This window comes from Salvelinus fontinalis, chromosome 26 (assembly GCF_029448725.1).
Source record: "Salvelinus fontinalis isolate EN_2023a chromosome 26, ASM2944872v1, whole genome shotgun sequence".
NCBI classification, from domain to species: Eukaryota; Metazoa; Chordata; class Actinopteri; order Salmoniformes; family Salmonidae; genus Salvelinus; species Salvelinus fontinalis.
Window position 1 is genome coordinate 23,569,675 of NC_074690.1, and position 22,120 is coordinate 23,591,794.

Below are 22,120 nucleotides of genomic sequence, written 5' to 3' on the forward strand. Positions count from 1 at the left end.
TTAAACAATTCACCCACATTGACAATACACACACTTGTATAACCGTTAGATAACAGCCAGTCGTTTGAGCCTCTATGAACCAACCACCGACAGCGCTCCATTCACCTACAGTCTCTCGTAGTGCTTCGACCTCACTCCCTGCACGCTGGTTGTGGCCATGGGATTCCAGGTGAAATCATTATATAAAGAGACTGACATCGTTTTTCACCAATGGTCCTACGTCTCGGGCTGTTTCCATATACTTGCCATGGAAACATAATTACCTGAGCCAATGAACGCAGGGTAGAGGAAGGCGGTAGCTCGTGCTAAGGGCGGAGCTCAAAATGAGGTCACTTATTAGGGATACTATGACGAAACTCGAGCGCTATGTGTAGAGTAGTGTAGTGTGCACACCAAAGCCTGAATTACTAGTAAGCAAAATAAAACGATTAGTTTTGCAATCCAACAGAAGTCGTTGAAATCACAGAAAAGATACGAGAATCTACTTGAACTGGCAGGTTGGTGAATTTGTGATATTTTTGTTGGCTCCTATGGTTTGGTGTTTGTGGGTGATTTTCAACTGTATCACGAAAGCCTACGTCTTCGAAACTCTGGGAGTGGTCAGAGCATATATACATCTTTATTATAACACTTTTGTCTGTGCCTTAGCTAGACAGTCACAGACAAAATATTTTAAATAATTTAAAATGAGTTTGAAAGTTGCGTTGCATGACTGTCAGTGTGCGGGTCATAGTGGGACAGTAAGCCCTGCCCACTGACAGTGTTAGTAACGCTCCTTATATGTCTAAGGCTGGACTATACGCAGCCTGTGCCATAGTGATAGAAACAATACATAGAAACAATTATGCAAAACAATAAGAAATGTTTGCCCTCTGTATGATCAAGCTTGAGTGAGGATGAGTGATCAGTCCTCATTGCATGTGTCAGAGATCTTTCAAAAACATGCTTAGTGCATTGAACGGGCAAGTCTATTGGGGTGTTTTCTGGCAGTGAAACATTGGTACAAAACATTATGAACTGATCCTAAAAATGACAGGATACAGGATACAACATCGGCTCCATGCGGTGGCGATTTTTCATTTAGGCCTAATGAATGTGTTATAAAACAGCACCGCAAGGCACCCAGCCACTGTCTGTCTTGAAACAATTAAACCAGCCAGCAGCCTGATCAGAGCCGACTAAACAATAATCGCTGTGTTTGATTTTCCAATTTTATTAGATTTTTCTTTGCTAGAGAGACACAATCATAAGGTCAATGGTATGGAGGAGGATTAATATTTTTTGTTCATCCGAAATTAGTCTTCAGTAATAATAGCCAACTTACTAAAATGTCTAACATTTACAAACAAGTTAGATCATTTTAATTTCAAAATGTACAAATAAAGTGTTTAAACTACATATCTAAATGCTACAGTGTCCTCACCTCACCTACTTATTTATATTATTTATAATATTATACATACACAATTTATAAAATGAACCTCCTTCTAAAAATAAATGCTTGTGAAAGGCATACAGTAAACCCTCATAGACCACAATAGGCCACACATGCTTAACGATACCCACTACTACATGAGTCTTCTACAGTGGCAACACTTTACACCTTTACACATACATAGAAACAATACATAGAAACAACTTCTGTGTTACTACTACATGGTTATAGTACTTACCAGTGTTCTATTTTGTTTTACATGAATATACAAATGAGGGGGTGCACCAGTGGAAAGTACTGCATAAGTACATTTCTTAATTACTACCGTATAGCAGGGTTATTACTTCGTATAAAAGGTTATTGTTTCCTATAACAGGGTTATTGCTTCGACCTGTCCCCAATTTAATTTAGTTGGTTCACAGTTGGTTTTGGTATTTGAACCTGCGTGTCATGATCGCGTCTGGTGGGGAGAGACAAAATCTAAATGCTCACAATGGCGCACGTGGGCCCGGTGTAGCCCTGGGGTTAGTAACTCTAGTAAAATAGATTGAATTTGTGTTGAAATACAATATTCTTGGAAGCAGCATCACAAGACAAAGGTAGAGGTGATGTCACACCCACAGGCTAACGCAGGCTACATACATTCATAGCAAGCCCTGTCAACTTTATTGATCCTCTAAAACACTCTCCAAACTTTCTTAAACAACTTTTCATTGTTTTGGAGGGTTGCAGTTTTGTTAGGCGTTTTTAGAACTTGGAGAGTATGGCTCCATGCATGCTGCTGGGCTGGGCTTGGATGGGAGGGAGGGAGCAGAGAAGGTGGATGACGCACGAGAGGGAGAGAGACAATTTAAGTGCCTTTGAGGGGAAATCACTATGGAGATATGAGGCCATTTTAAACAACAGAGAGAAGGGTTGGCAGTAGGCCACGCTCGGAACAGACCTCTCCCTCTTATCTCCCTCACTTCCTCTTTCCATTCATAACTACTGGCAAGTACTTTCAAGTTCAAGTTTTATTGTCACATGCACAAGTACAGCGAAATGCTTAAATTGCAAGCTCTAGCCAACAGTACAGTAATCAATATATGAATTGTACAACAAATAAATAAAGACAATATATAATAAAGAAAACATGAGAAATAAGAGAGGAAGCTATATACAGGGTCAGTGCCAATACCACATGTACAATGTGCAGGTATACTGGAGTAATTTAGTTAAATATGTACATGTAGACAGGGATTAGGAGAAAGTCACTGGTAGCAGGATACATAATAATAGTAATAGTAAACAGTATGTCAGCAGCGTAAGTGGTGGGTGTGTGCATGGGTTTGCTGAGAAAATGCACTCTTGTCTCTACCTTTTCTATGTATTTCACATTTGTGTATAGAACGTGTAAGTGTGTGGGTCTTAGTGTGTGGGTGTTAGTGTGTGTAGGGAAAGTGTAAGTGTGTGGGTGTTACTGTGTGGGGGTGATAGGTAGATATACACTGAGTTTAAAAGAAGAACATTTGCCGCCATCCACTTCCTTATGTCTGAAACATAGGCTTCCAGGGAGGGCAATTTTGGGGCTTCACCATGTTTCATCGAAATGTACAGCTGTGTATCGTCCACATAGCAGTGAAAGTTAACATTATGTTTCCGAATGACATCACCATGAGGTAAAATATATAGTGAAAACAATAGTGATCCTAAAACGGAGCCTTGAGGAACACCAACATTTACAGTTGATTTGTCAGAGGACAAACCATCTACAGAGACTAACTGATAGTAATGAATCTAATCAATAATCAATGAGCAGCGTAGTGGTAGTAATGAATCTAATCAATAATCATTTTAGCAGCAATGTAGTGGTAGTAATGAATCTAATCAATAATCATTTTAGCAGTAGTGTAGTGGTAGTAATGAATCTAATCAATAATCAATGATTATTGATTGGTCCCGTGTGGCTCAGTTGGTAGAGCATGGCGCTTGCAACGCCAGGGTTGTGGGTTCAATTACCACGGGGGGACCAGGGTTCAATTCCCATGGGGGGACCAGGATGAATATGTATGAACTTTCCAATTTGTAAGTCGCTCTGGATAAGAGCGTCTGCTAAATGACTTAAATGTAATGTAAATTTAATGAGCAGCGTAGTGGTAGTAATGAATCTAATCAATAATCATTTTAGCAGCAGTGTAGTGGTAGTAATGAATCTAATCAATAATCATTTTAGCAGTAGTGTAGTGGTAGTAATGAATCTAATCAACAATCATTTTAGCAGCAGTGTAGTGGTAGTAATGAATCTAATCAATAATCATTTTAGCAGTAGTGTAGTGGTAGTAATGAATCTAATCAATAATCTATGAGCAGCAGTGTAAGTGTGAAAGTAGGTGGTGTAAGAACAAGTGTGCTTATCTTTGTCATCCCAAAACACCAGTAGTTCTTTCCATGTTCTTCTATTTCAGGCTTCTGTAGTCAGGAAGTAATATAATAAAGATATTGTGGAGGAAATGGGTCAGTAGTCTGAGTGTTGCGTAGCTCAGTAAACGTACAACCTCGTTCAGTTACAATAGTCCCATGATGACAGCACGTCTTCTGTCACCAGCACGGCGTGGTTCAATTCAATAATGCTTTATGCTTTAAGTTACTTTATTGACTACTAATGCAACACCATAAAGTTATGCTGATTATGTTTATGACCTTATAGTAACAGTGGCAGATTCAGCCAGAGGACAACAGTGGTAGATTCAGCCAGAGGACAACAGTGGTAGATTCAGCCAGAGGACAACAGTGGTAGATTCAGCCAGAGGACAACAGTGGTAGATTCAGCCAGAGGACATTGGCAGGCAGCCCAATGCGTTACATGACGGATTGGGGGCATTGTGTTGTTCATGACGGATGTGGGGGCTTTGTGTCGTTCATGACTGATTGGGGGCATTGTGTCGTTACATGACTGATTGGGGGCATTGTGTCGTTACATGACTGATTGGGTGCATTGTGTTGTTACATGACTGATTGGTGGCATTGTGTCGTTCATGACTGATTGGGTGCATTGTGTCGTTCATGACTGATTGCGGGCATTGTGTCGTTACATGACTGATTGGGGGCATTGTGTCGTTACATGACTGATTGGGGGCATTGTGTCGTTACATGACTGATTGGGGGCATTGTGTCGTTACATGACTGATTGGGGGCATTGTGTCGTTACATGACTGATTGGGGGCATTGTGTCGTTACATGACTGATTGGGGGCATTGTGTCGTTCATGACTGATTGGGGGCATTGTGTCGTTACATGACTGATTGGGGGCATTGTGTCGTTACATGACTGATTGGGGGCATTGTGTCGTTCATGACTGATTGGGGGCATTGTGTCGTTCATGACTGATTGGGGGCATTGTGTCGTTCATGACTGATTGGGGGCATTGTGTCGTTACATGACTGATTGGGGGCATTGTGTCGTTACATGACTGATTGGGGGCATTGTGTCGTTCATGACTGATTGGGGGCATTGTGTCGTTCATGACTGATTGGGGGCATTGTGTCGTTACATGACTGATTGGGGGCATTGTGTCGTTCATGACTGATTGGGGGCATTGTGTCGTTCATGACTGATTGGGTGCATTGTGTCGTTCATGACTGATTGGGGGCATTGTGTCGTTACATGACTGATTGGGTGCATTGTGTCGTTCATGACTGATTGGGTGCATTGTGTCATTCATATGATGCTGCTCAGGGCAAAGCGAGGAGAGTGATACATCACTAACAGGGGGGGGTTGGCTTTGAGGGCCAGTTTCCTGGACACAGGTCAAGTCTAGTCTTGGACACTGTTGTATCCTGTGCATGTGGTGAATAAACATTGAAACTTAAAACTTGAAATATTACTAATAGCCGGCCAGTTATCTGCCACCTCTTCACACCTGCCAACGTGCCCATTACTCCACAGAGCAAAAAAAATACAAAAACAGGAGTAGCCGCCTCGCATACTGCCTGCCTGTTAGAACCAGTCTCTGCAATAACAGACAGACGGTCCGTAGTGCATTTTACTTCTGCCTCATGCGAGTCTCTTTCTGGGTCACCAAGTTACTCTGGGAACACACACACACACACACACAAGGCCGTAATTCAATTGGTCAATTACAGAGAGGACAGTATGTTGCGTGAAGGCATGTGGACTTAGTGCAGAGGAGAGTTACTTTTCCACCGCGGCCGTGCCAACTGCTGTTTACAGAACACAATGGTTTGGTTTGGCACGTTTCATGTCTGTCAGGGACTGGGAGACCCTTTGAAAGGATAGTGTAGTAGACTCATACACTGAGCTGGCCTGACTCTAGCCCTGCCTAGACAAGTTACAGGTTCAACTGAGCTCCCCAGAGAGGGGAGAAAGGGCAGGGGGCTACCCCAATAAGGAGTACCGTCGGTGGATTCCGCTTTGATGGACCATCCGCTGGCCTGGTCCTCACTTGGATAGATCCCAGAGGTCTAGATAGAACTGATATAGGTACTGGGATAGCCAATATCTAGCTAGCTCTGTTGTGTTACAGGACAGAAGACAGGGGCAGGTGACACCTTTGGGGGTCTTGTCTAGGTGTTTCTTGTCTGATAGCTTCAGAGGAATTCTACTGTATCAAATTATATATTTGTTCCTGGGATTTATTTAATTGTGCATGGTGTGCTTAAATGGTTTTAACATTGTTATGAAATAGTCACAACAATAGTGTAGCTAACTGACCCTCCTCTTCCTCTCTTCCAGAAAACTCTCTGCAGCTCATCCATCCATTCTCTTTGGCGTCTTGTGGACAATGGGGTGATTAAGTTTTGCTTCCTCCATCCTCTACTCAGCACTTCTCTGGTTTAAACCCTCAACACACCACACCTCCCTTCCTCCAATGTCGGATGATTCAGACCCAGGCTGCAGCTCCATGGCCAGGGGGGCCTCAGGGTGCAGGTCCATGGCAAAGGGGGCCTCAGGATGCAGGTCCATGGCTAAGGGGGCCTCAGGGTGCAGGTCCATGGCTAAGGGGGCCTCAGGGTGCAGGTCCATGGCTAAGGGAGCCTCAGGGTGCAGGTCCATGGCTAGGGGGGCCTCAGGGTACAGCTCCATGGGAAGGGGGGAATCCTTGTGCAGCTCCATGCCCAGGGGGGTCTCAGGGTGCAGCTCCATGGCCAGGGGGGCCTCAGGGTGCAGCTCCATAGCCCAGCTTCATTGTAGGTGCAGCTATAGCCAGGTTGGTCCAGGCCTGTGTCTAGCCTCAGAAGGCAGTGACAGCAGTTGCCAGGACCCCTCGGCCTCACCTCACAGTGGCCGTAGGAGCGCCTGCTCACGTTCCTTCCACGACGACGTGGACATGAAGAGCAGTGGATCCAGCGGGACCGAGTCACACGGCAACGAGAGCCACGGAAGCCATGGAAACGAGAGTCACGGAAACGAGTCGACAGGTAGCTCCAATGGCAACAGCAGAGACTCGGCTCTCCTGGAGTCGTCTGGGAGCAACACGCGGTCAGTGAGGGAGTGTGCTTTAGTTCGTTTTTGGGAGGGGTTAGAATAGACCACATTTCTAGATGGGTACCTTTTTACCAGTCTTATTTTGCCGGCAGCCCATCAAACTAGGAAGAGTTGACAGTATTAGTTGATCCAACACCACACATCATCAACATCCCATCTAAATCCAAGGCTACATGATGATGCATGTCCTTTTTATCATCCTCTGTTGTTGTGTCTGTGTCCCCCTTTGACGTAGGTTGACATCAATATGACTCACTGGCAGCACATTCTGAAGCCGTTAGAGATGGTGGCTGTCTTTCATGTTGTATCAGGGTCCCTCCATCCCTCTATCTTCCTCTGTTGGCACATGCTGGTCTACATCTGACATGCCCTAGATACTGACAGCGGGACCCTGTCTCTCACTTCTCTCCCCATGGTGCCCATGCAGGCTGCTCCATAGACAGGAAATGATGGACCACATATTGGAAGTGAGACCCTCACAGAGAGAAGTGAAAACCCCATAGAAAGTAATGATGGACCCCATTGAGAACCTATGGAAGCTGACAATGGAGTGGTTGTAATTGGATGGCGGTGCCCACTTCACCACCCTAATGACACACTGCCCCCTCCTTATTCCTCAGCAGCTGGGCTGAAAACACCTCAAAACACTCATTGAAGAGAAAGGCACATCTCGATTGTGTGGAACTTCTCGTTAAAGCAAAGAGTGATCGAGGTATTTTTTTGCTGAGGTCGCAGTACTTGTGTGTCATATGGTGAAGTTGTCTTTCGCTTCCTGTCTCCACTCTGTGACAATACAGTATGTACCTGTCAGCTCCACTGCAACAGTGGGGAGGCCTACAGCTGCTCTTACTATCATTATATAATTAGCTTATTCTATTTACATACCTCTATAATTAGCTTATTCTTTTTACCTACCTCTATAATTAGTTTATTCTATTTACCTACCTCTATAATTAGTTTATTCTATTTACCTACCTCTACAATTAGCTTATTCTATTTACCTACCTCTATAATTAGCTTATTCTATTGACCTACCTCTATAATTAGCTTATTCTATTTACATACCTCTATAATTAGTTTATTCTATTTACCTACCTCTATAATTAGTTTATTCTATTTACCTACCTCTATAATTAGCTTATTCTATTTACCTACCTCTATAATTAGTTTATTCTATTTACCTACCTCTATAATTAGTTTATTCTATTTACCTACCTCTATAATTAGTTTATTCTATTTACCTACCTCTATAATTAGCTTATTCTATTTACCTACCTCTATAATTAGCTTATTCTATTTACCTACCTCTATAATTAGTTTATTCTATTTACCTACCTCTATAATTAGTTGAAACCGTTTGCCAGACCACTCTGTTAGTGCCAAAAGCAGATGCCGCTGATACTTTAGATGGCTCTCTTTTATATCATTAGATCTCTAAATGCTTAGAGCGGCTATTTCTAAATGTGATTTCTATTCTGAGCTACTATTTAAATACACCTGAATTATATTTCATGAGTTGGCTGTCTTCCACAGCTGTTTATAGCTTTTGGATGTATTAGCGCTCTTGCTAAGCCTTTAGGCTAATGCCTGTGACACAAAAACACACATCGGCTCATACTTACTACAGATTCTCACACACACATTAACGCACACACACACACAATCCAGTTTACTGGGCCAAAACCTGTGCCATTGTCCAGTCTTTGCTTCAAAAAGACACAATAGAGTACCACAGAGTCATAATACCCATAAAACCTTGTGGTCAAACTGGAAAATGGTTCTAATCGTTTTTCCACCATTCATTTTCCCCATACTTTGATGCTAATTAGCATTTTCGAATCTGAGTGTAAATATATTGATATAAGTCACCTTGTCCGATAAAGATTTACATGGTTATCACAACGTCACGCCAGGGTAAGCCTACACGAAACACAAAAATTAATGGTGGAAAAACGATTGGAACCATTTCCCTGTTTGACCACTAGGTAATGTAATTATGCTCTTTCAAAGAAGGAGGAAAGTCAGACTGACATTCCACTCAAGGTGTCATTTGCCAAAGATGGCACATTTTACGGAGTACAAGGAGTGGAATGTTACAGAGACAGGAACCCAGACTACTGCGGAATGGATGGGGATAACAAAAAAACAAATATCATTTTTAAGAGCTGCTCCGGTATCCATGTACCATTGTAGCATTGTACTCTCCTGAACACAATAAAAGTAGAGCAAACTCCAAGCCATTGTACCAGGTGGGCAAAGAAATGAACCCACTCATTTCATGCAAAACTCAAGGACTTAGTTTTGCTATTTCATTTAAAATCATTTCTGTAAGATATTGTGGAAAATACCCTCGTCATAAACATGAAATCCACTTATTGTCCAGGATTGAGGAATTAAATAATTCATCAATGGTAGTAGCTTTGGAGTCTATTTTTAGTGTAGCACTTTTGCTTATAACAATTTAATTCTCGTGGTTTGAAACAATTTTCAATGAAAACATGTTACTTTATGTCATTAATAATCTCTCTCTGTCTGTCTCCCCAGCTCTAACTCCCACAGCCCCTCTCCTCCCAGTAGTTCCAATGCTTTCAGCCTGCTGAGTTCTGAGCAGGACAACCCTTCCACCAGCGGCTGCAGTAGTGAGGAGTCAGCTAAGGCCAAGACACAGAAGGAGCTTCTCAGGACCCTGAAGGAGCTCAAGCGCCACCTTCCTGCTGACAAGAGGAACAAGGGCAACAAGTCCAGCTCCCTCAACACTCTGAAATACGCCCTGCGCTGTGTCAAACAGGTGGAAGGTAAGAGATAACTCAACCGCAAAGCATTCTGGGTAGTAAGCCTGAACATGTGATTTGATTATGTATTTAGCATCATTACATTATAGTTTGTTGTTGTCTAATGTATCTTAAAAGGCCAATAAGAAACCAATGTGGGTTTGTGTTGTTGTGTTTCAGCCAATGAGGTGTACTACCAGCTGTTGATGACCAAGAACAGTCAGCCATCCGGCCTGGATGTGTCCTCTTACACCATCAAGGAGATAGACAGCATCACCTCAGAGTACACCCTCAAAAACAATGTAAGTTACTAACACCCTATTTCCTCTGAATACACCTTCAAAGCATGAAAAAGAGACAATTTTATCTTAAATACATAAAGCAGTTGTAAACAAAACCCAACAATACCAAAGTACATTGATAGCGTGACTCATAGTCATGCCCACACCTGTGTCCATCTCTGTCCTTATTTGACATACAGTGTCTGAACAACAACAGATCAGATATCCCAGCGATTAGGAATAATCCACGCTTGCAGCTGTGTGTGTACTGTATATGCATGTTTTTCTCATACGTATTCCTGTGTGTCCCTCCAGGACAACTTTGCGGTAGCGATATCTCTGATCACGGGGAAGATCGTCTACATCTCAGACCAGGCTGCCTCTATCCTCAACTGTAAACGGGGCATCTTCAAGGACGCTAAGTTTGTGGAGTTCCTGACTCCCCAAGACGTCAGTGTTTTCTACAGCTTCACCACGCCCTACCGCCTGCCCTCCTGGAGCATGTGTACAGGAGCAGGTAATGACCCCTCTAAGAACGCTTATAACCATGGACAGTCGTTAAACACTTATAAGCATGCCCTACCGCCTGCCCTCCTGGAGCATGTGCACCGGAGCAGGTAGCTAACACCCTCTTTAATTTATAATCTCTTATAGACAGTCTATAAACAGTTTTAGATACATCACAAGGTGTGCACAAAAAGATTAAGGTAAGGTGGAAAAGAAAACATGCATGTTTACCCATTACAGCTGGCTTTAAGAGTGGTCCCCAATCCTAATGATAGTGAATCATTATTTTGAAATCTATAGCGCCCTTTTGAGACACTCACAACTCTTTACAGGCAAATCCCATGTAGTAATAATGATCAGAAAACAAATTCATTTAAAACAGCACACGCTAAACCGTTGCTAGGAAAACATGAAAACATTTACCTGGATTTGAGTCTAGTCGCCCTACCCTAGTCAGCCATGCTAAACAATACAAATCAATGACAGAGTCCCTAAAGCCAGGTAACACAGAGGGATTAATAAGAGCTTGGGAAACATGCGTAGTGTAGGCATGGAAACATTGAGGTGAGGGTCGTCAGTAAGCTGAGGAAGTAAAGGCTTCTTTTGAATTAAAAAATGTTCCCCTTCCCCTCTTCTCTTTTCAGAGTCATCCCCGTCGGATTGCATGCGGGAGAAATCGTTCTTCTGTCGGATCAGGTGTGTGTAGGGCTATGACCGTGTGCCAGCTTCTCTTTGCGTTTCTATTCATTCCCTTTTCCCACTTTGAATAGATTTAAATTAGTTAGGGTCTCGGCTGGTCTCATCTCGCTCCTCTGACACACACGTACACGTATACATGCATGCACTCACTCACTATTCATAGTTGTTGTTAAAGTAAAACTACGGCTCAACTCTGCTCCCAAGAGGCAGGTAAAAACCCAAGCAGCATAGTAGAGATGAACTCTGTGAAATAGCTACTGAAGAAGGGAAATCCACTGACACAAATGGTCAATCATTATCATACTATAGGCTATATTGGTTTTGTTGCTGCTTTAGTGACTTGCTGACTTTGTCCACTCTCTCCTGTGTTCTGTAGTGGGGGTAAGGAGTGTGAGGGGGACCTGCAGTACTACCCGTTCCGTATGACCCCCTTCCTGATGAAGGTGCAGGACAAGGTCCATTCTGAGGACCAGCTCTGCTGCCTCCTACTGGCTGAAAGATTGCATTCCGGATACGAGGGTAAGGACCAATCATAATGCCATCACACCACCTTAGTTGTGCATGTTCGAATACTTTTGAAACTGCATCTTTAATAGTGTATAACAGTGCGATTAGTGTGTGGGAACAGTGGTGTTAACAGTGTTTTAATTTGCCTACAGCTCCCAGAATTCCTAGCGACGAGCGCATCTTCACCACCACACACACTCCTAGCTGTGTGTTCCAGGATGTGGACGAGAGGCAAGACACCAAACATTTTTCTGATAATGTGTTTGTATTGGGATTATGATCTAGTAATCAGTGGAGGCTGCTGAGGGGAGGACGGCTCATAATAATGTCTGGAACAGAGAAAATTGAATGGCATCAAACACATTGAAACAATGTGTTTGATGTATTTCAAATCAAATCAAATGTTATTTGTCACAAGCGCCGAATACAACAGGTTTAGATCTTACCATGAAATGCTTACTTACAAGCCCTTAACCAACAATGCAGTTCAATAAATATTTCCTAAATTAACTAAAGTAAAAAATTTATTAAAAAGTAACACAAAAAGATTACATAACAATAACGAGGCTATATACAGAAGGCACAGGTACAGAGTCAATGTGCGGTGGTACAGGTTAGTCGAGGTAATTTGTACATGTAGGTAGGGGTAAAGTGACTATTCATAGACAATTAACAATGAGTAGCAGCAGTGTACGGGGGTCAATGAAAATTGTCCGGGTGGTCATTTTATTAATTGTTCAGCAGACTTATGGTTGTGCGGTAGCAGAGAGAGCAGTCTATGACTTGGGTGGCTGGAGTCTTTGACCATTTTTTGGGCCTTTCTCTGACACCGCCTAGTATATACAGTAGGTCCTCGATGGCAGGAAGCTTGGCCCCAGTGATGTATTGGGCCATATGCACTACCCTCTATAGCGCCTTATGGTCAGATGCCGAGCAGTTGCCATACCAGGCAACTGCAACCCGGTGTTGAGGATCAGCGTAGCAGATGTATTGTTGCCTACCCTTACCACCTGGTGATGGCCCGTCAGGAAGTCCAGGATCCAGTTGCAGAGAGAGGTGTTTAGTCCCAGGGTCCTTTTTTTATACCATTCCACTGATTGCGCTCCAGCCATTACCACGAGCCTGTCCTTCCCAATTAAGGTACCACCAACCTCCTGGGGTAGTAATACTGTACGCTGATTGCTGACTCATGATGTCATTGTGTGTGTGTTCCAGGGCTGTTCCTCTCCTTGGTTACCTCCCCCAGGATCTGATTGGCACCCCAGTCCTTCTTCTCATGCACCCCAACGACAGGCAGATCATGTTGGCCATTCACAAGAGGAGTAAGTCAAACTAGAACAACACATGAACAATTATTACACTTTTAATTATTACATCACTGGGCTGCATACAAAACAAATGGAATGTCCCTTTACAGCATATTTTAGTGACATTTATATTCCTTTTTCTCTCTCTCCTATCCATAGTCCTTCAGTATGCTGGCCAGCCGTTCGACCACTCCTCCATCAGGTTCTGCATGCGGAACGGAGAGTACGCCATCATCGACACCAGCTGGTCCAGCTTTGTCAATCCCTGGAGCCGTAGGGTCTCTTTCATCATCGGGAGGCACACAGTCCGCATGTGAGTGTCTGCCTAGCACAATGTTTTCCTATCTTGGAACTTTTTTAGTATCTTGGCACTTCTCCCTGCTCAGCACTTTTTTTGTGTTACAGTATCTTGGCATAATTTTTTTAAATGGCAAAAAAATACTTTATTATGCTGTGTCTATTGTTCTAGAAATTACTGCTAATAATGATAATATGGTTGTTTCCACTTGAAGGGGCCCGGTGAATGAGGATGTGTTCGAGGCCCCGCTCCCTGCCCTCATAGAGACCAAGATCATGGACTCTGAAGTCCAGGAGATCACTGAGCAGATCCACAGACTGCTACTACAGCCGGTTCACAGCACTAGCTCCAGTGGGCATGTGGGAAGCAACGACCACCTTGCAGCATCCCAGGGAATGACCAGCGAGAGCAACACACGCTCATCCAGAAACATCAACAGCAATAGTAGCAGCCCAATCAGGACACGCATCGAGGAGGAGGGGGAGAGCAACTGGGCCAAACCTGTGAGTACCCTTCTACCTCTGTTTTACCTGTCTATCTCTTTCTCTCACTTTTCCCAGTCTATTTCTCCCTCCTCTCTCTCTCTCTCTCTCTCTCTCTCTCTCTCTCTCTCTCTCTCTCTCTCTCTCTCTCTCTCTCTCTCTCTCTCTCTGTGTTCGAGGCCCCGCTCCCTGGGATGCTGCAAGGTGGTCGTTGCTTCCCACATATCTCTCTCTCTCTCTCTCTCTCTCTCTCTCTCTCTCTCTCTCTCTCTCTCTCTCTCTCTCTCTCTCTCTCTCTCTCTCTCTCTCTCTCTCTCACCCTCTCTCTCTCACCCTCTCTCTCTCTCTCTCACCCTCTCTCTCTCTCTCTCTCTCTCTCTCACCCTCTCTCTCTCTCTCTCTCTCTCTCTCTCTCTCTCTCTCTCTCTCCATGATAGTGAGCATGTCTCTTCTCTCCTCCCCAGCAGAGGTCATTCCAGGTGATCTGTAAAGGTATCCACCTCCAGAACAGTCAGGAACAACAAATCTACAAAGCCTCCTCCTCAGCCAGGTCTGAGACCAAGAGGAACCCTGGCAGTAAGTCACACAAGAAAACCAAAACAGAAATATTTACAATCTGCAGGAAAAATACTTTTTGAGATATGCTTGTGTGTGCATTTGATCATGTAAAGTGGGGAGTGGATGTGTGTGGATGTACAGATATGAATGCGAGATGTATATGTGTGTGTTTAATACATGGGTGTAGTTATATGGGTGTAGTCAGGTGGTAACAGAATGTTCATATTCATGCCCATTCCAGTCCTGACCGTTGCCCTCTCCCTAGCAGAGTTCCTCCAGAAGAGTCCAGCAGTGGTGCGTCTCAAGGACACTGCAGCCCCCGTGGCACCTCTGTGCTGGAGGGACAGTGGGGCCACCCCCCTGGAGAACTACAGTCCTGCAGTACAGGAGGAGCAGCTGGCCTTCAATGACCAGGCGGTCTACTCCTACCAACAGATCAGCTGTCTGGACAACGTCATCAGGTCAGCTTCTAACTAGTCACTTATTTTTTAAATCTTGCTAATCATTTATCTGCACATCACAGGAGGTTGGTGGCACCTTAATTTGACTGGCTCGTGGTAATGACTGGAGCGGAATCAGTGGAATGGTATCAAACCATTCCATTCGCTCTGTTCCTGACATTATTATTAGCCGTCCTCCCCTCACCAGCCTCCTGTGCTGAACATCTCTCTGGTCATCTAGGCAGTCATCTGTCTATTCATCTAGTTTGTCTTTTATGGGGCAAAATACTTATAGGTACTATTTCTGGGTAGCTATGTGGGAAGGAGAGTGGTAGGTACTACGTAGCTGCTATTTAAACTTACTGCTACCCAATTACATGGTAGTTACATCGTGGGCTATTGTTTTTGATGAAGATAGAAAGTAAAGCAGTCTCTCCTGTGTCTCTCTTGACAGATATCTAGAGGGCTGTAACGTTCCCATCGCTAGGAAGAGGAAGTGCCACTCTTCTGACAACACCACGACCTCAGACGAGGACAAGCAGAAAGGAGGGGACAACCGCATGCAGATATCTGAAGGTACCTTGTACCAACGTTATACTAACGTTATCTAGCTTTACTCCATTACTTACAATAAAAAATTGACAACTCTTGACTACAGTATGGTTGGTATGATGTTGCATGAAACCTATATTGCAAGTGACCTTTCCTACACCGCTATCCATTTCTACCAGTCATTGAATGCACCATAAATTGAATTGCCCGTCATCATTAAATCTCAGACTGAATACACAGTTTGAATTTCCTTAATTTCTTAATTCAAATTGGAGATACCAGTGCCCTATACCGATGGTCTAGGGCACTGCGTCGCAGTGCTAGCTGCGCCACCAGAGTCTCTGGGTTCGCGCCCAGGCTCTGTCGCAGCCGGCCGCAACCGGGAGGTCCGTGGGGCGACGCACAATTGGCATAGCGTCGTCCGGGTTAGGGAGGGTTTGGCCGGTAGGGATATCCTTGTCTCAGTATGTAAAATGTAATAAAATGTATGCACTCTACTGTAAGTCGCTCTGGATAAGAGCGTCTGCTAAATGACTAAAATGTAATGTAAAAATGGATGAATTCAATTCAAACCAAATAATACTGCTAGATGAATAGGCATGGATACCTTTATTAGATATGGTGTGACAACGTTGATAAAACATCACTGCAGATTCCATCTGGCTCCACCGATCGCCAGGGAATCAGAACGGATGAACACATACCAATTTATCAAAAGATCAATACTTATTATGTACAAATAAATAAAATATAATATTTATACCTCTTAATTTATTAAGAGGTCATCTTTTAGTTCATGCCAAATATCTGTTTGACCGGTTAACCAACTGAATCAGACATAGCCAAATTCTCTCTCTCTCTCTCTCTCTCTCTCTCTCTCTCTCTCTCTCTATAATCCACAATTATGGGACTTTATATGTGACTCCCCTAGTCACCCTCTCTCAGTCTCTCCTTGTCACCCTGGCAGACCCTGCGCTATTTAAGGCTCAGCCTGGTCTAACCCCTGTGGATGACATCATCGCATACAAAAAGACTGAGGCTACGACCACAGCCTCAGGGGTAGTGGGCTCCTCCTCCCTGGCGGCCCTCGCTGTGCCACCGTGCAGCAAAACCGAGAGTGTGGTGTCAATAACAAGCCAGTGTAGCTACAGTAGCACCATCGTGCATGTAGGAGACAAGAAACTGCAGACCGAGTCAGGTATACACTACATGGACTCGTTCTCGGGGTTTTTGCTCTTTTTTGTGGTGGTGGGTTGTGTGTGTGTGTGTGTGTGTACCTACGTGGGTATAGATGTAGCTAGATGTTGTGTACTGAATGTTATCGCACACCATTGGTGCAGTATCATGTCTGTACTCTGAGGTCATGCATCTTCCAGAAGATACATATACCATGCATAACCTCGCTTCCCAGAATCCCAGAGATTCACACTCGTCTGGTTCCACGAGACTATACCATGATGTGTGATATACAGTAGATGACCCTAGCACACACTGGCGTCCTGCATGTACTTTCCTATCTGCTTCTTTGTAACGTATATCACTGTAATGTATATCACTGTATATATATATATATATATATATATATATATATATATATATATATATATATATATATATATATATATATATATATATCAATGTTGCTGAGGGTATCACAGCTGCTCATCTCTTATGTCCTGAACGGTTGGATGTTTTATGTATATATTGTATCTAACTTTTACATCCATGGTTGTCTGCTGGAACTAATGTGTCTCTATCTGTTTTTCTCCATACAGAGATCATTGAGGATGTATCTGGTGGTGGGGAGGCGGTGGAGCGGGTCAGCCAGACTCCTGGGCCTCCCCCTAGTGCTGTTTCACCTCCCAGCCTGCAGAGGGAGCCCTATAAGAAGCTGGGTCTGACCAAGCAGGTCCTAGCAACCCACACCCAGAGAGAGGAGCAGGCCTTCCTGTGTCGCTTCAGGGAGCTTCAGGGAGTCCAGGCCTTCCAGTCCAACTGTTCCCAATATCTGGAGCGCCAGAAGGGACAAGGTGCCACTGATGGTAGAGTACAGCAGCGAACACGCTTTACACACATTACATTACAATACATTACAATACAATACAATACAGTACAATACAATACAATACATTACATTACAGTACATTACAATACATTACATTACAATACATTACATTACAATACATTACAATACAATACACTACAATACAATACACTACAACACATTATAGTACATTACAATACAGTACAATACAATACAATACAAACTCAAAATAGCTTGTAGACATAGGCTAGTACAATTCAACACAGACACACACAGTACCTTAATGCTCTCATACACTCAACTTCTCACAGTCAAATACATAATGTAATCTAACCCTCTTTTTCTCTCTTCCCCCGCTCTTTCCCCCTCTCCAGCTGTGCCCACTGTGCACCCATGCAGGCAGGCCGAGCCCGCTGCCCGTAGAAGCGGGCGCAACAAGAAGACCAAGTCCAAGCGGGTAAAACAGAACGAGTCGTCCGATAGTTCTTTGTCCCATAGGAAGAGACAGCAGCAGCCCCGACCCCACCTCCTCAATCAGGGCCTCAACCAGACGTCCTGGTCCCCCTCCAACTCCTCCCAGTCCACCTTGCCGCCCCTGGCCTACCCCAACATAGTGCCAGCCTTTCCTCTCCAGGTCAACCCCGGGATGGGCACCATGGCTGGAACCATGCCTACCAGCCCTGAGAATTCAATGCCAGGCTTCGGCGACAGCCAGTGCAACCAGGATCCCCAGTGCCCGCCCCCAAACATCCGGCCCTCCCCCTTCTCTACTCCCATGGTGACCCCCGTGGTGGCTCTAGTTCTCCCCAACTACATGTTCCCTCAAATGGGGAACGGGGCTCCAGGACAGCAGCCTTTTTACCAGGTTGAGACGGCAGGCTACTCCTCCCAGCCACAGCCCTTCCTCCCACAGACATCCCACACCTTCCCTGCCCAGGGTCCCTTCCTGACACAGCCGCAGTCCTTCCCCCTACAGACATCTCTTCCCTTCCCACCACAGTCATCCTCCACCATCCAGGCCCAGTTCCCGGGCCAGAACCCCTTCGCCCCCCAGACAGGCTTCCCAATCCCTACCCAGCCTTTCTCTTCCATGGCCATGGAGCCCCCCAAGCCTTCTGGGGAAACCACCCATTCTCGGGGCACGCCTGGGTCCATGGACGGCAGGGACCAAGTGCCCTCCCCTCCAGTGTTCCAGTCACGGTGCAGCTCGCCCCTGCAGCTCAACTTACTGCAGCTGGAGGAGACACCATGCTCCCTGGAGAGGAAGGACAGCATGGTGGTAGCGCCCTCCAGTGATGATCCCCCGGGAAATAACACCTTCCGCGATAAGGGAAGGAGTGTGGTCTGCCAAGCCATGGAGAAGATCACGCTTCAGCAGGTATGACATAACCCTGTTCGTTGTCTTTCCCCCTACTGTCTTCTTTTTCTTTAGCTTTTTTCCTCTCTCCCTCCCCTGTTTCTATTTTCTATCGTTTTATCCAACCACATGTCCTACAATCTAAACTAGATGCCCTCAATCTCACACAAATTATGAAGGAACCCACCAGGTACAACCCTAAATCCGTAAACATGGTTACCCTTATAGATATTATCCTGACCAACTTTCCCTCCAAATACACCTCTGCTGTTTTCAATCAGGATCTCAGCGGTCACTGCCTCAGTGCCTGCATCCGCTATGAGTCCGCGGTCAAACGACCACCCCTCATCACTGTCAAACACTCCCTAAAACACTTCTGCGAGCAGGCCTTTCTAATCGACCTGGTCCGGGTATCCTGGAAGGATATTGACCTCATCCCGTCAGTAGAGGATGCCTGGTGGTTCTTTAAAAGTAATTTCCTCACCATCTTAAATAAGCATGCCCCTTTCAAAAAATGTAGAACTAAGAACAGATATAGGCCTTGGTTCACTCCAGACCTGACTGCCCGAGACCAGCACAAAAACATCCTGTGGCGGACTGCACTAGCATCGAATAGTCCCCGCGATATGCAACTTTTCAGGGAAGTCAGGAACCAATGCACACAGTCAGTTAGGAAAGCAAAGGATAGCTTTTTCAAACAAATTTGCATCCTGTAGCTCTAACTCCAAAAAGTTTTGGCACACTAAAGTCAATGGAGAATAAGAGCACCTCCTCTCAGCTGCCCACTGCACTGAGGCTAGGAAACACTGTCACCACCGATAAATCCACGATAATCAAGAACTTCAACAAGCATTTCTCTACGGCTGGCCATGCTTTCCTTCTGGCTACCCCAACCCCGGCCAACGGCTCCGCACCCCTCGCAGCTACTTGCCCGAGCCTCCCCAGCTTCTCCTTCACCCAAATCCAGATAGCAGATGTTCTGAAAGAGCTGGCAAACCTGGACCTGTACAAATCAGCTGGGCTAGACAATCTGGAAATAAAATTATCCTCTGCCATTGTTGCAACCCCTATTACCAGTCTGTTCAACCTCTCTTTGGTATCGTCTGAGATCCCTAAAGATTGGAAAGCTGCCGCGGTCATCCCCCTCTTCAAAGGGGGTGACACTCTAGACCCAAACTGTTACAGACCTATAGCCATCCTGCCCTGCCTTTCTAAAGTCTTCGAAAGCCAAGTTATTAAACAGATCACTGACCATTTCGAATCCCACCGTACCTTCTCCGCTGTGCAATCCGGTTTCTGAGCTGGTCACGGGTGCACCTCAGCCACGCTCAAGATCCTAAACGATATCATAACCGCCATCGATAAAAGACAGTACTGTGCAGCCGTCTTCATCGACCTGGCTAAGGCTTTCGACTCTGTCAATCACCGTATTCATATCGGCAGACTCAACAGCCTTGGTTTCTCAAATGACTGACTCACCTGGTTCACCAACTACTTCTCAGATAGAGTTCAGTGTGTCAAATCGGAGGGCCTGTTGTCCGAACCTCTGTTCAATTATCGGGCCGACTCTTTTCTCTGTATATACCAACGATGTCGCTCTTGCTGCGGGTGATTCCCTGATCCACCTCTACGCAGATGACACCATTCTGTATACATCTGGCCCTTCTTTGGACACTGTGTTAACAAACCTCCAAACGAGCTTCAATGCCATACAACACTCCTTCTGTTGCCTCCAACTGCTCTTAAACACTAGTTAAACTCAATGCATGCTCTTTAACCGATCGCTGCCCCCCCCCCCCCCCTCAACTAGCATCACTACTCTGGACGGTTCTGACAAGTACAAATACCTAGGTGTCTGGCTAGACTGTAAACTCTCCTTCCAGACTCATATTAAACATCTCCAATCCAAAAATCGGCTTCCTATTTCACAACAAAGCCTCCTTCACTCACGCTGCCTAGGTAAAGCTCCGCCTTATCGCAGCTCACTGGTTACCCTAGCAACACCCACCCATAGCACACGCTCCAGCAGGTATATCTCACTGGTCATCCCCAAAGCCAACACCTACTTTGGCCGCCTTTCCTTACAGTTCTCTGCTGCGAATGGCTGGAACAAATTGCAAAAATCGCTGAAGTTGGAGACATATCTCCCTCACTAACTTTAAGCATCAGCTATCTGAGCAGCTTACCGATCGCTGCAACTGTACACAGCCCATCTGTAAATAGCCCATCCAATCTACCTACCTCATCCCCATACCCCATACTTTTTTGCTCTTTTGCACACCAGTATTTTTACTTGCACATCATCATCTGCACATCTATCACTCCAGTGTTAATTTGCTAAATTGTAATTACTTCGCTACTATGGCCTATTTATTGCCTTACCTCCTCACTCTATTTGGACACACTGTATATAGATTTCTCTATTGTGTTATTGACAGTACGCTTGTTTATTCCATGTGTAACTCTGTTGTTGTTTGTGTCGCACTGCTTTGCTTTATCTTGGCCAGGTCACAGTTGTAAATGAGAACTTGTTCTCAACTGGTCTACCTGGTTAAATAAAGGTGAAATAAAAAAATGTAATAAAAAATAACAGAGAGTCGGTGTGAGGTTATGGCAGTAATGTTGAGATTCCCCAAAATCGCAGCAACACTACGAAAGTGTTGTTTTTAGACTGGAGGTGTTAGGCTAGGGTTAGGATGTTTAAAAGGCTGCTTAATCCGTAAGGTATTCACAAGTCAATCCTATATTGTCTTCAGCTGGCAGCCAAGTGGTGGTCCGGCACATAGGCTATAGATTAATTTGACATTTTCCTCAAAATTTCAAGAATGCTTTTACTGTGATATGATGTTATAGTTTCACCAATTCCTCTGGTCTGAAAAGGAGGCTGGAGTACAACTTTAAAGGCACAGACTATAGTTTTTAAACATATTTTGACATCAAAATCGGTCAAAACAGTGGAAACATGCCAAGGGTGTTCAAGGGATACTTCAGTATTTTTTGACATTGAGGCCCTTTATCTGCTTCACCAGTCAGATGAACTCATGGATACCATGTTTATGTCTCTATGTCCAGTATGAAGGAAGTTAGAAGTAGTTTTGCGAGCCAATGTTAACTAGCGTAAGCACAATGACTGTAAGTCTATGTTAACATAGGCTTGCGAAACTACCTCTACCTTCCTTCATACTGGACACAGAAAAATACAAATGGTATCCACAAGTTCATCTGACTCTGGGGAAGTAGATAAAGGGCCTCATTACCAAAATCCTGAAGTATCCCTTTAAATCCCAGCTCTGTCTGCTCTGCAGGTTGATGTTTATTGTCATGAATGTTGTCCTTGAGGCAGAACTGAGAAATTTCCGCTAGATGGGCCAGTTGCAAAGTCAGAATTGGCTATATCG

The 22,120-nt window shown here is 44.6% G+C and overlaps 1 protein-coding gene across 3 annotated transcripts in view; it reads left to right on the forward strand.

Moving 5' to 3' along the window:
• Window positions 1-328: 328 nt before the first annotated feature.
• Window positions 329-22,120, forward strand: part of LOC129823965 (period circadian protein homolog 2-like) — a 28,580-nt gene continuing 6,788 nt past the window's right edge. For 2 of the 3 annotated variants that reach the window (XR_008754701.1, XM_055883135.1), the window contains exons 1-16: window positions 329-497; window positions 6,167-6,913; window positions 9,464-9,714; window positions 9,871-9,992; window positions 10,287-10,488; window positions 11,123-11,174; window positions 11,554-11,696; window positions 11,837-11,915; window positions 12,900-13,006; window positions 13,151-13,304; window positions 13,504-13,792; window positions 14,236-14,347; window positions 14,598-14,790; window positions 15,224-15,345; window positions 17,097-17,363; window positions 17,740-18,743. Coding sequence is in view for 2 of the 3 variants with exons in the window: in XM_055883135.1 (XP_055739110.1) it covers window positions 6,303-6,913; window positions 9,464-9,714; window positions 9,871-9,992; window positions 10,287-10,488; window positions 11,123-11,174; window positions 11,554-11,696; window positions 11,837-11,915; window positions 12,900-13,006; window positions 13,151-13,304; window positions 13,504-13,792; window positions 14,236-14,347; window positions 14,598-14,790; window positions 15,224-15,345; window positions 17,097-17,363; window positions 17,740-18,743 (3,708 nt within the window). In the remaining variant the exon portion in view is untranslated. The remainder of the gene's footprint in view (window positions 498-6,166; window positions 6,914-9,463; window positions 9,715-9,870; window positions 9,993-10,286; window positions 10,489-11,122; window positions 11,175-11,553; window positions 11,697-11,836; window positions 11,916-12,899; window positions 13,007-13,150; window positions 13,305-13,503; window positions 13,793-14,235; window positions 14,348-14,597; window positions 14,791-15,223; window positions 15,346-17,096; window positions 17,364-17,739; window positions 18,744-22,120) is intronic. The other variant, XM_055883136.1, reaches the window with a different exon arrangement.